Source organism: Mustelus asterias, chromosome 33, assembly GCF_964213995.1.
Source record: "Mustelus asterias chromosome 33, sMusAst1.hap1.1, whole genome shotgun sequence".
NCBI classification, from domain to species: domain Eukaryota; kingdom Metazoa; phylum Chordata; class Chondrichthyes; order Carcharhiniformes; family Triakidae; genus Mustelus; species Mustelus asterias.
The window spans coordinates 529587-544640 of record NC_135833.1 but is presented as its reverse complement, the minus strand read 5'-3'; the positions used below and the strand labels follow the sequence as shown (position 1 = coordinate 544640).

The following is a 15054-nucleotide window of genomic DNA, read 5'->3' as shown; positions in this document are numbered from 1 at the left end:
ACATTCTCCCCCACTCCCCCGTGGGGGCGAGTCCCACATTCTCCCCCACTCCCCGTGGGGGCGGGTCCCACATTCTCCCCGTGGGAGCGAGTCCCACATTCTCCCCCCACTCCCCCCGTGGGAGCGAGTCCCACATTCTCCCCCACTCCCCGTGGAAGCGAGTCCCACATTCTCCCCCACTCCCCATGGGAGCGAGTCCCACATTCTCCCCCACTCCCCGTGGGAGCGAGTCCCACATTCTCCCCCACTCACCGTGGGAGCAAGTCCCACATTCTCCCCCACTCCCCCGTGGGAGCGAGTCCCACATTCTCCCCCACTCCCCCGTGGGAGCGAGTCCCACATTCTCCCCCACTCCCCGTGGAAGCGAGTCCCACATTCTCCCCCACTCCCCCGTGGGAGCAAGTCCCACATTCTCCCCCACTCCCCCGTGGGAGTGAGTCCCACATTCTCCCCCACTCCCCCGTGGGAGCGAGTCCCACATTCTCCCCCACTCCCCCGTGGGAGCGAGTCCCACATTCTCCCCCACTCCCCCGTGGGAGCGAGTCCCACATTCTCCCCCACTCCCCCGTGGGAGCGAGTCCCACATTCTCCCCCACTCCCCCGTGGGAGCGAGTCCCACATTCTCCCCCACTCCCCCGTGGGAGCGAGTCCCACATTCTCCCCCACTCCCCCGTGGGAGCAAGTCCCACATTCTCCCCCACTCCCCCGTGGGAGCAAGTCCCACATTCTCCCCCACTCCCCCGTGGGAGCAAGTCCCACATTCTCCCCCACTCCCCATGGGAGCGAGTCCCACATTCTCCCCCAGTCCCCCGTGGGAGCGAGTCCCACATTCTCCCCGTGGGAGCGAGTCCCACATTCTCCCCCACTCCCCCGAGGGAGCGAGTCCCACATTCTCCCCGCTCTCCGGGTAAAGACGTTTCTCCTGAATTCCCCGATTGGAGTTATGAGTCACAATCTTACATTGATGGCCCCCTTGTTTTTGGACTCCCCCCAACAGGTGGAAAAATCTTCCTCATGACTCACCTATCAAACCCCTTCACAATCATCAAAGACTTCTATCAGGCCAATGTTCTATCAGAGGAAGGTCAATGGTGGCCACGGGATGGAACAAAGACAAGTTATCACGACAAATACCAAACAAGATATGTTGACATATTACACAAATGAAAAGGAGATGGTTTTCTATTGGATAAGAAAGGGCAGAAGCTATGCCATGATTGGTGGACTAAGTGTTTGCATGAATCAACAGAACATCACAGTGAAATTCAATCTGTTTGTTGTCCTTGCCAGCAAGTAATAAAGCTTGGAAAGATTGAGCACTCACCGTGCGTTGTCTGGTTAATCCTCAACACATGTAGAATTATAGTGTTGCCGAGCTTGTAGCTTCCAAAGGGAATCTTCACATCAATTTTACACAGAATCGTTTTTAATACAAGAGAACATAAGGAAATTTGGCATGTCCGCTACGACTGTCATCAACCTTTACAGATGCACCATAGAAAGCATTCTTTCTGGTTGTATCACAGCTTGGTATGGGGCTCCTGCTCTGCCCAAGACCGCAAGGAACTACAAGAGGTCATGAATGTAGCCCAATCCGTCACGCAAACCAGCCTCCCATCCATTGACTCTGTCTACACTTCCCGCTGCCTTGGGGAAAAGCAGCCAGCATAATCAAGGACCCCACGCACCCCCGGACATTCTCTCTTCCACCTTCTTCCGTCGGGAAAAAGATACAAAAGTCTGAGGTCACGGACCAACCGACTCAAGAACAGCTTCTTCCCTGCTGCCGACAGACTTTTGAATGGACCTACCTCGCATTAAGTTGATCTTTCTCCACACCCTAGCTATGACTGTAACACTACATTCCGCACCCTCTATGAATGGTATGTTTGTCTATATAGCGTGCAAAAAACAATACTTTTCACTGTATGTTAATACATGTGACAATAATAAATCAAATCAAATTAATAGGATTGAGGGTTATAGGTAAGCCTATATATAAGCCTAGGTAGGTAGGGACATGACCGGCGCAACTTGTGGGCCGAAGGGCCTGTTTGTGCTGTATTTTTTCTATGTTCTTTCTATGTTCTAAATCAAATTAAATTAAATCAAATCATAAGAACTAGGAGCAGGAGTGGGCCATCTGGCCCCTCGAGCCTGCTCCGCCATTCAATAAGATCATGGCTGATCTTTTCGTGGACTCAGCTCCACTTACCCACCCGCTCACCATAACCCTTAATTCCTTTACTGTTCAAAGATCTATCCTTGCCTTAAAAACATTCAATGAGGTAGCCTCAACTGCTTCACTGGGCAGGGAATTCCACAGATTCACAACCCTTTGTGTGAAGAAGTTCCTCCTCAACTCAGTCCTAAATCTTCTCCCCCCTTATTTTGAGTCCATCCCCCCCTAAGTTCTAGTTTCACCCGCCAGTGGAAACAACTTCCTTGCTTCTATCTTATCTATTCCCTTCATTATCTTATATGTTTCTATCAGATCCCCCCCCCTCACTCTTCTAAATTCCAATGAGTATAGCCCCAGTCTACTCAGTCTCTCCTCATAAGCCAGACTTCAGTGGACTCAAACCAACACTCGCGCCCCTCCAAGCGACCAGATGGTCCCATTCTATGACTGTTCTTTTACACGTCCAAGTCGCCCCCAATTCGCACTTCGAGGCAGGCGAACTACACACTGTCTGCCGCAGCGAAAAAAAAATATCAAAACACTCACCTCCTCCACCTCCCATCAGTGCAGAGTTTGCTGCAAAGGTTAAAAGAGAAAAGAGAGTTAGCGTACTCGGCTGAGCCTTGGCACCTCACAACACACCGTATTCAAATTATGGTAAACACATTGGATCTAATCACTCAATTCCAATGCATAAATTTCCACTGGGCCAAACCATTTCCCGGTAAATAGAATTCCAGCCATCTGTCAAACGTTCAATTATGTACCCAAAGAAAACTTGCGTGTATATCTTCGCATATCCCAGTCGTGGGACGTGCCGGGGCACTTTACAATCGATGGAATATTTTGAGAGCAGGTGTTCTTGGTAAGAATGGAAAGAAAATCTGACTGGAAACTAACTGTGCGATATTCTCACTTTCCTCCTTGAGCAACAGGGTCAGGGGCCGCACGGTGGCGCAGTGGGTTAGCACTGCTGCCTCACAGCGCCAGGGACCCGGGTTCGATTCCCGGCTCGGGTCACTGTCTGTGCGGAGTCTGCACGTTCTCCCCCCTCTGTGTCTGCGTGGGTTTCCTCCGGGTGCTCTGGTTACCTCCCACACTCCAAAGATGTGCGGATTAGGTGGATTGGCCGTGCCAAATTGCCCCTTAGTGTCCAAAGATGTGCAGGTTAGGTGGATTGACCATGCTAAATTGTCCCTTAGTGTCCAAAAATGTGTAGGTTAGGTGAATTGGCCATGCTAAATTGTCCCTGAGTGTCCAAAGATGTGCAGGTTAGGTGGATTGGCCATGCTAAATTGTCCCTTAGTGTCCAAAAATGTGGAGGTTAGGTGAATTGGCCATGCTAAATTGTCCCTGAGTGTCCAAAGATGTGCAGGTTAGGTGGATTGGCCATGCTAAATTGCCCCTTAGTGTCCAAAGATGTGCAGGTTAGGTGGATTGGCCATGCTAAATTGTCCCTTAGTGTCCAAAAATGTGTAGGTTAGGTGAATTGGCCATGCTAAATTGTCCCTGAGTGTCCAAAGATGTGCAGGTTAGGTGGATTGGCCATGCTAAATTGTCCCTTAGTGTCCAAAAATGTGGAGGTTAGGTGAATTGGCCATGCTAAATTGTCCCTGAGTGTCCAAAGATGTGCAGGTTAGGTGGATTGGCCATGCTAAATTGCCCCTTAGTGTCCAAAGATGTGCAGGTTAGGTGGATTGGCCATACTAAATTGCCCCTTAGTGTCCAAAGATGTGCAGGTTACGTGGATTGACCATGCTAAATTGTCCCTTAGTGTCCAAAAATGGGTAGGTTAGGTGGATTGGCCATACTAAATTGCCCCTTAGTGTCCAAAGATGTGCAGGTTTGGTGGATTGGCCATGCTAAATTACCCCTTAGTGTCCAAAGATGTGCAGGTTTGGTGGATTGGCCATGCTAAATTGCCCCTTAGTGTCCAAAGATGTGCAGGTTTGGTGGATTGGCCATGCTAAATTGCCCCTTCGTGTCCAAAGATGTGCAGGTTAGGTGGATTAGCTATGCTAAATTGTCCCTTAGTGTCCAAAGATGTGCAGGTTAGGTGGATTGACCATGCTAAATTGTCCCTTAGTGTCCAAAAATGTGTGGGTTAGGTGGATTGGCCATGCTAAATTGCCCCTTAGCGTCCAAAGATGTGCAGGTTAGGTGGATTGACCATACTAAATTGCCCCTTAGTGTCCAAAGATGTGCAGGTTTGGTGGATTGGCCATGCTAAATTGCCCCTTAGTGTCCAAAGATGTGCAGGTTAGGTGGATTGGCCATACTAAATTGCCCCTTAGTGTCCAAAGATGTGCAGGTTAGGTGGATTGGCCATGCTAAATTGCCCCTTAGTGTCCAAAGATGTGCAGGATAGGTGGATTGGCCATGTTAAATTGCCCCTTAGTGTCAGGGGAATAGCAGGGTAAATATGTGGGGTTACTGGAATAGGGACTGGGTGGGATTGTGGTCAGTGCAGACTTGATGGGCCGAATGGGCTCCTTCTGCACTGTAGGGGTTCAATGATATATGAGCAGAATTAGGCCACTCGGCCCATCGAGTCTGCTCCGCAATTCATTCCTCGTTGATATTTTTCTCATCCCCATTCTCCTGCCTTTTCCCCATAACCCCCGATCCCCTTATTCGTCAAGAACCTATCTATCTCTGTCTTAAAGACACTCAATGAGCTGGCCTTCAAATACCTACTGCCACTTATCTTGAAACCATGTTCCCTGGCTCGAGAATCCTCTGCCAAGGGAATCAATTTTCTCCTCTCCACTCTATCTCTCCCCCTCATAATTTTCATCGATCATGGAATCATAGAATCCTACAGTGCAGAAGGAGGCCATTTGACCCATCGAACCTGCACCGACCACAGTCCCACACAGGCCCTATTCCTGTAACCTCACACAATTATGCTAATCCCACTGGGTCAATTTAGCACGGCCAATCAACCTAACCCGCACACCTTTTGACTGTGGGAGGAAACCGGAGCACCCGGAGGAAACCCACGCAGACACGGGGGGGAAGAAGGTGCAAACTCCACACAGACGGTGATCTGGGGCCGGAATTGAACCCGGGTCCCTGGCGCTGTGAGGCAGCGGAGCTAACCCACTGTGCCACCGTGCCACCCTATATTTTGTACACTTCTTTCAAGTCACCCGTCGGCCTTCTTTGTTCCAAGGAAAATAACCCCCAACCTATCCAAATAAAAGCAGATTACTGCGGATGCTGGAATCTGAAACCAAGAGAGAAAACGCTGGAAAATCTCAGCAGGTCTGGGCGGCATCTGTAAGGAGAGAAAAGAGCTGACGTTTCGAGCCCAGATGACCCTTTGTCAAAGCTAGTCCCTAAGGAAGGCAAGGGTGCAGAATGGCTTGACAAAGGGTCACCTGGACTTGAAACATCAGCTCTAATCTCTCCTTACAGATGTTGCCCAGACCTGCTGAGATTGTCCAGCATTTTCTCTTTTGGTCCCAACCCATCCAATCTCTCCTCGTAGCTACACTTTTCCAGCCCTGCCAACATTCTTGTGGACCTCCTCTGCACTCTCTCTCCAGATGTGGAGATGCCGGCGTTGGACTGGGGTAAACACAGTAAGAAGTCTCACAACACCAGGTTAAAGTCCAACAGGTTTATTTGGTAGCAAAAGCCACAAGCTTTCGGAGCTGCAAGCCCCTTCTTCAGTTGAGTGGGAACCTATGAACAACCATGGTTGTGAACAGAATTCCCACTCACCTGAAGAAGGGGCTTGCAGCTCCGAAAGCTTGTGTGGCTTTTGCTACCAAATAAACCTGTTGGACTTTAACCTGGTGTTGTTAAACTTCTTACTCTCTCTCCAGAGCAGTTACGTCCATCCTGTAATGTGGTGCCCGGAACGGCGCCCAATGCACCAGTTGTGGCCTCACCCAGTGTTTTACACAAGTCCAAAATTACATCCTTACTTTTGTGCTCGGGTCAGGTGGACTGGACATGCTAAATTGCCCCATAGTGTCAGGGAGACCGGCTAGGGTGTATACGTGGGGTTCCACAGCCTGGGTGGGATTGTCGGTGCAGGCTCGATGGGCCGAATGGCTTCCTTCTGCACTGCAGGGATTCACTGATTCTATTGTACGGTTCTTGTATGGCTTTCCCTTCACCCGCCCGTGCTATAAGCCGGCAATCACAGTCCTCTTTCAAACTGGAAGAGAAGCAATCAGCGCCCTCAAATATTTTCACGGCCCCATCAATGCCTCTCAAATTGCTGTTATAATTTGACAGCAAAGTAGCCATTACACTGTGTTACATCTCCCGAATTATTGACTCGTCATACACAGAGGAATCAGGAGCAAAAGTCGGCAATTCAGCCCTTCGAGACTTCTCCGCCATTCTATCAAATCCTGGCTGATCCTCTCCATGGTCCCAAATCCACCTCCCCATCTGTTCCCCAGATCCCTTTAACCCGTTCTTTATTAGAAATATATCTATCTCCTTCTTCAAACCATTCACTGATTCAGACTCCAACGCGCTCTGGGGCAGCGAGTTCCACAAATTCACCACCCTCTGCGGGAAGTAGTTCCTCCTCATCTCAGTTAATCATAGAAATCATAGAATCATAGAAACCCTACAGTGCAGAAGGAGGCCATTTGGCCCATCGAGTCTGCACCGACCACAATCCCACCCAGGCCCTACCCCCACATATTTACCCGCTAATCCCTCTAACCTACGCATCCCAGGACACTAAGGGGAAATTTTTTTAACCTGGCCAATCAACCTAACCTGCACATCTTTGGACTGTGGGAGGAAATCGGAGCACCCGGAGGAAACCCACGCAGACACGAGGAGAATGTGCAAACTCCACACAGACAGTGACCCGAGCCGGCAATCGAACCCGGGACCCTGGAGCTGTGAAGCAGCAGTGCTAACCCACTGTGCTACCGTGCCGCCCATGATGAACACATACAGCTCCCAACCGGGACATTCTCTCTTCCAGCTTCTTTCATCAGGAAAAAGATACAAAAGTCCGAGGTCACGGACCGACCGACTCAAGAACAGCTTCTTCCCTGCTGCTGTCAGACTTTTGAATGGACCTACCTCGCATTAAGTTGATCTTTCTCTGCACCCTAGCTATGGCTGTAACACTACATTCTGCACCCTCTCCTTTCCTTCTCTATGAACGGTATGCTTTGTCTGTATAGCGCGCAAGAAACAATACTTTTCACTGTATCCCAATACATGTGACAATAATAAATCAAATAGAATCAAATCGAAACCTACCTCACATTAAGTTGATCTTTCTCTACACCCTAGCTATGACTGTAACACTACATTCTGCACCCTCTCCTTTCCTTCTCTATGAACGGTATGCTTTGTCTGTGTAGCACGCAAGAAACAATATTGTCACTGTATCCCAATACATGTGACAATAAAAAATCAAATCAAAACAATAATGGATCCGCTCAGGGGCCTGCTTGAGAAAGGGCTAGGGATAGCACGGTGGCACAGTGGGCTAGCACTACTGCCTCACAGCGCCAGGGACCCGGGTTCGATTCCCGGCTTGGGTCACTGTCTGTGTGGAGTCTGCACGTTCTCCCCCCGTGTCTGCGTGGGTTTCCTCCGAGTGCTCCGGTTTCCTCCCACACTCCAAAAGACGTGGCTGGGTTAAGGTGCATTGACCCGAACAGGCGCCGGAGTGTGGCGACTAGGGGGAATTTCACAGTAACTTCGTTGCAGTGTTAATGTAAGCCTTACTTGCGACACTGATGAATAAACTTTTAAACTTCGTGCGTCTTCCACCTGCAAGGTAATTGCCAATCACCCGGGAACTTGTATTCCACGCATCCGACTGGGAACTCGAATCAGGGATTCTCCGTGTAAGTCCTGGGAGCTATCACAGAGCTCAAAGTTTTGCACCACAGCCTGAGCAAATCAGCAAGTCCTGTTTCAATTTACAATGTCGTGCAAACTCTTCCTTCCTTTTTCACTCCTTTGAGACCAAGCCGAGGTTTATCTGCGGTTTTAGATTTTGGGCACTCCACGCGTGATCAGACAAATGAAACTCACCTTGCTCACAAGTAGCAGGTTCAGTCTAATCCACACTTTAGACTCGTCACGCACCAATCTTCCTTCCTGAATCCGACTGCATTCCTTCAAGCACTTAATCTACCCTCATCCTCTCAATCCCAAATCCAGCTCCGTATATCCATGCAGATGTGACTTCAAGTCATCTTACCAGCCTGAATGAATCAACTTCACACAAGGAATTCCAGTGAAAATTCTTCATCTGCTAAAAAGGGATCAATTTCCTCGTACGGAGTCAAGACACGCATTTTTGGACATGGGCTGCCTTTTCAGCTGTCGTAGAATCCTACAATGCAGAAGGAGGCTCTTTGGCCCATTGAGCCGGCACTGACCACACTCCCACCCCCGTGTTCGGGTTACACTGAGGGAAAATTTAGCACGGCCGAACCAGCACGTCTTTCAGACTGTGGGAGGAAACCGGAGCACCCGGAGGAAACCTGCGCCGACACTGGGGGGAGAACGTGCAGACTCCGCACAGACAGTGACCCGAGCCGGGAATCGAACCCGGGTCCCCGGCGCTGTGAGGCAGCGCCAGGTTGGTGGGTCGGCACGGTGGCACAGTGGGTTAGCGCTGCTGCCTCACAGCGCCAGGGACCCGGGTTCGATTCCCGGCTCGGGTCACTGTCTGTGCGGAGTCTGCACGTTCTCCCCGTGTCTGCGTGGGTTTCCTCCGGGTGCTCCGGTTTCCTCCCACAGTCTAAAGATGTGTAGGTTAGGTGGAATGGGAATGCTAAATTGCCCCTTAGTGGCAGGGGGACTAGCTAGGGTAAATGCACAGGGATAGGGCCTGGATGGGATTGTGGTCGGGACAGATTCGATGGGTCGAATGGCCTCTTTCTGCATTGCAGGGTTCTATGATTCTGTTCCCCTTCCTACCAGAGTTACCCCACATACTTCTAATCCCCCTGACATTAAGGGGCAATTTAACATGGCCAATCCACTTAACCTCCACATCTTTGGACACTAAGGGGCAATTTAGCATGGCCAATCCATCTAACCTACACATCTTTGGACACTAAGGGGCAATTTAGCATGGTCAATCCACCTAACCCGCACATCTTTGGACACTAAGGGGCAATTTAGCATGGCCAATCCACCTAACCCGCACATCTTTGGACACTAAGGGGCAATTTAGCATGGCCAATCCACCTAACCCGCACATCTTTGGACACTAAGGGGCAATTTAGCATGGCCAATCCACCTAAGCCGCACATCTTTGGACACTAAGGGGCAATTTAGCATGGCCAATCCACCTAACCTGCACATCTTTGGACACTAAGGGGCAATTTAGCATGGCCAATCCACCTAACCTGCACATCTTTGGACACTAAGGGGCAATTTAGCATGGCCAATCCACCTAACCTACCCATCTTTGGAGTGTGGGGAGAAACCGGAGAACCCGTAGGAAACCCACGCAGACACGGGGAGAACATACAAACTCCACACAGTCACCCGAGGCCGGAATCGAACTCGGGTCCCTGGCGCTTTGAGGCAGCAGCGCTAATCACTGTGCCACCTCATCGATGGCCAGTTGCATAGGTATTGCAACGGGGAAGTGCTACAGTCAGTCATTCCACTCTGAGCAATAGTCCAAATAGGTTTTTTAGTTTATTTTATTCGTGTCACAAGTAGGTTGCATCAACACTGCAATGAAGTTACTGTGAAAATCCCCCAGTCGCCACACTCCGGCGCCTGTTCGGGTTACACTGAGGGAGAATTTAGCACGGCCAATGCACCCTAACCAGCACATCTTTCGGACTGTGGGAGGAAACCGGAGCACCCGGAGGAAACCCACGCAGACACGGGGAGAACGTGCAGACTCCACACAGACAGTGACCCAAGGCCGGAATTGAACCCAGGTCCCTGGCGCTGTGAGGCAGCAGTGCTAACCCACTGTGCCACCATGCCACTATAAGTATATTCTTAAATAAGTAGATGTGGAGATACCGGCGTTGGACTGGGGTGGGGCACAGTAAGATGTCTCACAACCACCAGGTTAAAGTCCAACAGGTTTATTTGGAATCACGAGCTTTCGGAGCGCTGCTCCTTCATCAGGTGAGTGGAGAGGTAGGTTTCACAAACACGGCATATACAGACAGAGGCACAATTGCAAGATAATGGTTGGAATGCGAGTCTTTATAGGTAATCAAGTCTTTACAGGTACAGACAGTGCGAGTGGAGAGAGGGATAATCACAGGTTAAAGAGGTGTGAATTGTCTCAAGCCTGGACAGTTAGTAGGATTTTTCACCGGACCTGTGATTATCCCTCTCTCCACTCACACTGACTGTACCTGTAAAGACTCGCATTCCAACCATTATCTTGCAATTGTGTCTCTGTCTCTGAATTAGTGGGTAAATATGCAGGGATATGGGGGTAAGGCCTGGGTGGGATTGTGGTCGGTGCAGACTCGATGGGCCAAATGGCCTCTTTCTGCACTGTCGGGTTTCTATGTTTCTATGTCTATATATGCCGTGTTTGTGAAACCTACCTCTCCACTCACCTGATGAAGGGGCAGCGCTCCGAAAGCTCGTGATTCCAAATAAACCTGTTGGTCTTTAACCTGGTGTGGTGAGACTTCTTACAGCGCCCACCCCAGTCCAACGCCGGCATCTCCATATCCTGGCTACCCATGAGTATGTACACGGTTAAATAAGTTTGTGTATGCTTTTGCTGGCTTAGACCTGTGTCCCCTTACTCCTCTACTCTTGCACAGTAAGAAGTCTCACAGCACCAGGTTAAAGTCCAGCGGGTTTATCTGGTAGCACGAGCTTTCGGAGCGCTGCCCCTTCATCAGGTGAGTGTTGTGAGACTTCTTACCGTGCCCACCCCAGTCCAACGCCGGCAACTCCACATCATGGCTGCTCTTGCAATATAATCGAAACTAATAGTCCAAAGTTACATCCGCTCTCAGTCAGCTATCTTTTATCTGCCTCTCCACCATCGCTGCAGACAGCTTGTTCCAAGGCTGATAAACCCAATTACCCCAGTCACTCCTGATAGCTGGGAGACGCGTAAAACTGGGGATCATTCTTCTGGCTTTCCTCCGCACTGCTTTGATTCTTGGACGTCTTCCGTATTTTCGTCTTACTGTTGGGAGTAAAGACGCTGAGAGAAGTGACCCTTTCGCGGGTTAAATGAGGAGCTCACACGTGCAAGGAGATGACAACACGAAAGAAATGTCAGGGTGACTGCTCTGAACCGTAACACGGCTAATAAGCATGCAAAGCAGCGTTTAAGAGCGACACGTCAAAATAGGCCGGATATTTAAACACAGGGAGGTGACTGTCACTCAGGTCTCCTGTGTACGTCGGAAAACTCCAGTCGAATACAGATCCCACGTCGTTGCTGGTTCCAGGACTCATAAATAAAGACAGCGCCGTGTGGGAATCTACTGTGTGAGAACATCAGAATTTGCAAGCCAACAGATGTCAGAGGCAGGGACGTAGACCGGCACCCCCACAGTCTGTTAGCTTTGCATTTGCTGTTTCTGAGACGTGCAGGGGAACAGGGTGGCACAGTGGGTTAGCACTGCTGCCTCGCAGCGCCAGGGACCCGGGTTCGATTCCTGGCTCGGGTCACTGTCTGTGTGGAGTTTGCACGTTCTCCCCCCTGTGTCAGCGTGGGTTTCCTCCGGGTGCTCCGGTTTCCTCCCACAGTCCGAAAGACGTGCGGGTTAGGTGGATTGGCCATGCTAAATTGCCCCTTAGTGTCCAAAGATGTGCAGGTTAGGTGGATTGGCCATGCTAAATTGCCCCTTAGTGTCCAAAGATGTGTAGGTTAGGTGGATTGGCCATGCTAAATTGCCCCTTAGTGACCAAAGATGTGTAGGTTAGGTGGATTGGCCATGCTAAATTGCCCCTTAGTGACTAAAGATGTGTAGGTTAGGTGGATTGGCCATGCTAAATTGCCCCTTAGTGACCAAAGATGTGTAGGTTAGGTGGAGTGGCCATGCTAAATTGTCCCTTAGTGTTCAAAGATGTGTAGGTTAGGTGGATTGGCCATGTTAAATTGCCCCTTAGTGACCAAAGATGTGTAGGTTAGGTGGGGTAGCCATGCTAAATTGCCCCTTAGTGTCCAAAGATGTGCGGGTTAGGTGGATTGGCCATGCTAAATTGTCCCTTAGTGTCCAAAGATGTGTAGGTTAGGTGGATTGGCCATGCTAAATTGTCCCTTAGTGTCCAAAGATGTGTAGGTTAGGTGGATTGGCCATGCTAAATTGTCCCTTAGTGTCCAAAGATGTGTAGGTTAGGTGGATTGGCCATGCTAAATTGCCCCTTAGTGTCCAAAGATGTGTAGGTTAGGTGGATTGGCCGTGCTAAATTGCCCCTTAGTGTCCAAAGATGTGTAGGTTAGGTGGATTGGCCATGCTAAATTGCCCCTTAGTGTCCAAAGATGTGTAGGTTAGGTGGATTGGCCATGCTAAATTGTCCCTTAGTGTCCAAAGATGTGTAGGTTAGGGGGATTGGCCATGCTAAATTGCCCCTTAGTGTTCAAAGATGTGTAGGTTAGGGGGATTGGCCATGCTAAATTGTCCCTTAGTGTCCAAAGATGTGTAGGTTAGGGGGATTGGCCATGCTAAATTAACCCTAGTGTCAGGGGGACTCACAGGGTAAATGTGTGGGGCTACGAGGATAGGGCTTGAGTGGGATTGTGTTTGGTGCAGACTCAATGGGCCGAATGGCCTCCTTCTGTACTATAGTGATTCTATGGTTAGGGTGCATTGGCCGTTCTAAATTCTCCCTCAGTGTACCCGAACAGGCGCCAGAGTGTGGCGATTAGGGGATTTTCACAGTAACTTCATTGCAGTGTTAATGTAAGCCTTACTTGTGACATTAATAAATAAACTTTAAACTTTTCCTCCCACAGTCTGAAAGACGTGCTGGTTAGGTGCTAAATTCTCCCTCAGTGTAACCCGAACAGGCGCCGGAGTGTGGCGATTAGGGGATTTTCACAGTATCTTCATTGCAGTGTTAGTGTAAGTCGACTTGTGACACCAATAAATGAATTAAAAACTAAACTATTTTAAAGTTTATTTATTGGTGTCACAAGTAGGTTTACACTGCAATGAAGTTACTGTGGAATTCCTCTAGTCACCACTCGCTGGCGCCTGTTCGGGTACACCGACTTACACTAACACTGCAATGAAGTTACTGTGAAAATCCCCGGGTCGCCACACTCCGGCGCCTGTTCGGGTACACCGAGGGAGAGTTTAGCACAACCAATGCACCCTAACCAGCACGTCTTTCGGACTGTGGGAGGAAACCGGAGCACCCGGAGGAAACCCACGCAGACATGGGGAGAACGTGCAAGCTCTACACAGTCGGTGACCCAAGCCGGGAATCGAACCCGGGTCCCTGGCACTGTGAGGCGGCAGTGCGAACCCACTGCGCCGCTTTATAATGTGCAATACGAGGTTGATCATAAATATAAAATATAGTCTCGATAACTATTCCCACGTCTTCCTCTTGTTATAACACAGTTGCCTGTCAAAGGCCAGCCTCGTAGAGAGGGCTTGCAGGCTCTGAATGGCCCGAAGGCCATTCAAGACTCAAGAGGTGAAAGTGAGATCACAGCCCGCATCAGCATGGATGTATTAAATGTTGCTGAACTCATCAGGATTGATACTCTGTGGTCCCACACTAGACTAGTTACCGCTGCAGTAAATTCTCAGCAGAACTACCCACATACTGTGAGTTCAACTGCTGGGTCAGACTCCAGTGTGGGTTTGTAACCTCGCCACAATGCTATCAGTAAATTCGAAACTCAACTGGACTCACCACATAAACACTATGGCTACCAGAGCAGGTCAGAGGCTGGGAACCCTGCGGAGAGTAACTCACCTCCTGACTCCCCAAAGCCTGTCCACCATCTACAAGGCACAAGTCAGGAGTGTGATGGAATACTCCCCACTTGCCTGGATGGGTGCGGCTCCAACAACACTCAAGAAGTTCGACACCATCCAGAACAAAACAGATTGGCACCACATCTACAAACATCCACTCCCTCCACCACCGACGCTCAGTAGCAGCAGTGTGTACCATCTACAAGATGCACTGCAGCAATTCACCAAAGATCCTTAGGCAGCACCTTCCAAACCCACGACCACTTCCATCTAGAAGGACAAGGGCAGCAGATACATGGGGAACGTCACCACCTGCAAGTTCCTCCCTCCGAGCCACTCACCATCCTGACTTGGAAATATATCGGATGTCCCTTCGCAGCCGCTGGGTCAAAATCCTGGAATTCCCTCCCTAACGGCATTGTGGGTCAACCCACAGAACAGGAGCCACACCGAGCTGTGATACGACCGGGAAGGAAGCTGTAGCGTGACAGGAAGTCAAAACTTCCAGTGGCCTTCGACAATCATTCCATTCAGTCACTGTTTCACTGGACGCGGTTATCACCAGACATGATGTGGAGTTGCCGGCGTTGGACTGGGGTAAACACAGTAACAAGTCTCACAACCACCAGGTTAAAGTCCGACAGGGTTATTTGGAATCACGAGCTTTCGGAGCGCTGCTCCTTCATCAGGTGAGTGGAGAGGTGGGTTCCACAAACACGGCATATACAGACAGAGGCACAATTGTAAGATAATGGTTGGAATGCGAGTCTTTACAGGTAATCAAGTCTTGACAGGTACGGACAGTGCGAGAGGAGAGAGGGATACTCACAGGTTAAAGAGGTGAGAATTTCTCTCCTCTCGCACTGTCCGTACCTGTAAAGACTTGATTCCCTGTAAAGACTCGCATTCCAACCATTATCTTGCAATTGTGTCTGTCTATATCTGCCGTGTTTGTGGAACCCAACTCTCCACTCACCT

At 49.9% G+C, this 15054-nt stretch overlaps 1 protein-coding gene across 1 annotated transcript in view; it reads right to left on the bottom strand.

Annotated features, from left to right (window-relative positions):
- The window catches only part of LOC144481803 (ADP-ribose glycohydrolase MACROD1-like), a 1226842-nt gene that overhangs the window by 696137 nt on the left and 515651 nt on the right, over nucleotides 1-15054 (bottom strand). The window contains exon 4 of the mRNA XM_078200949.1: nucleotides 2729-2758. Within this exon, the coding sequence (XP_078057075.1) occupies nucleotides 2729-2758 (30 nt within the window). The remainder of the gene's footprint in view (nucleotides 1-2728; nucleotides 2759-15054) is intronic.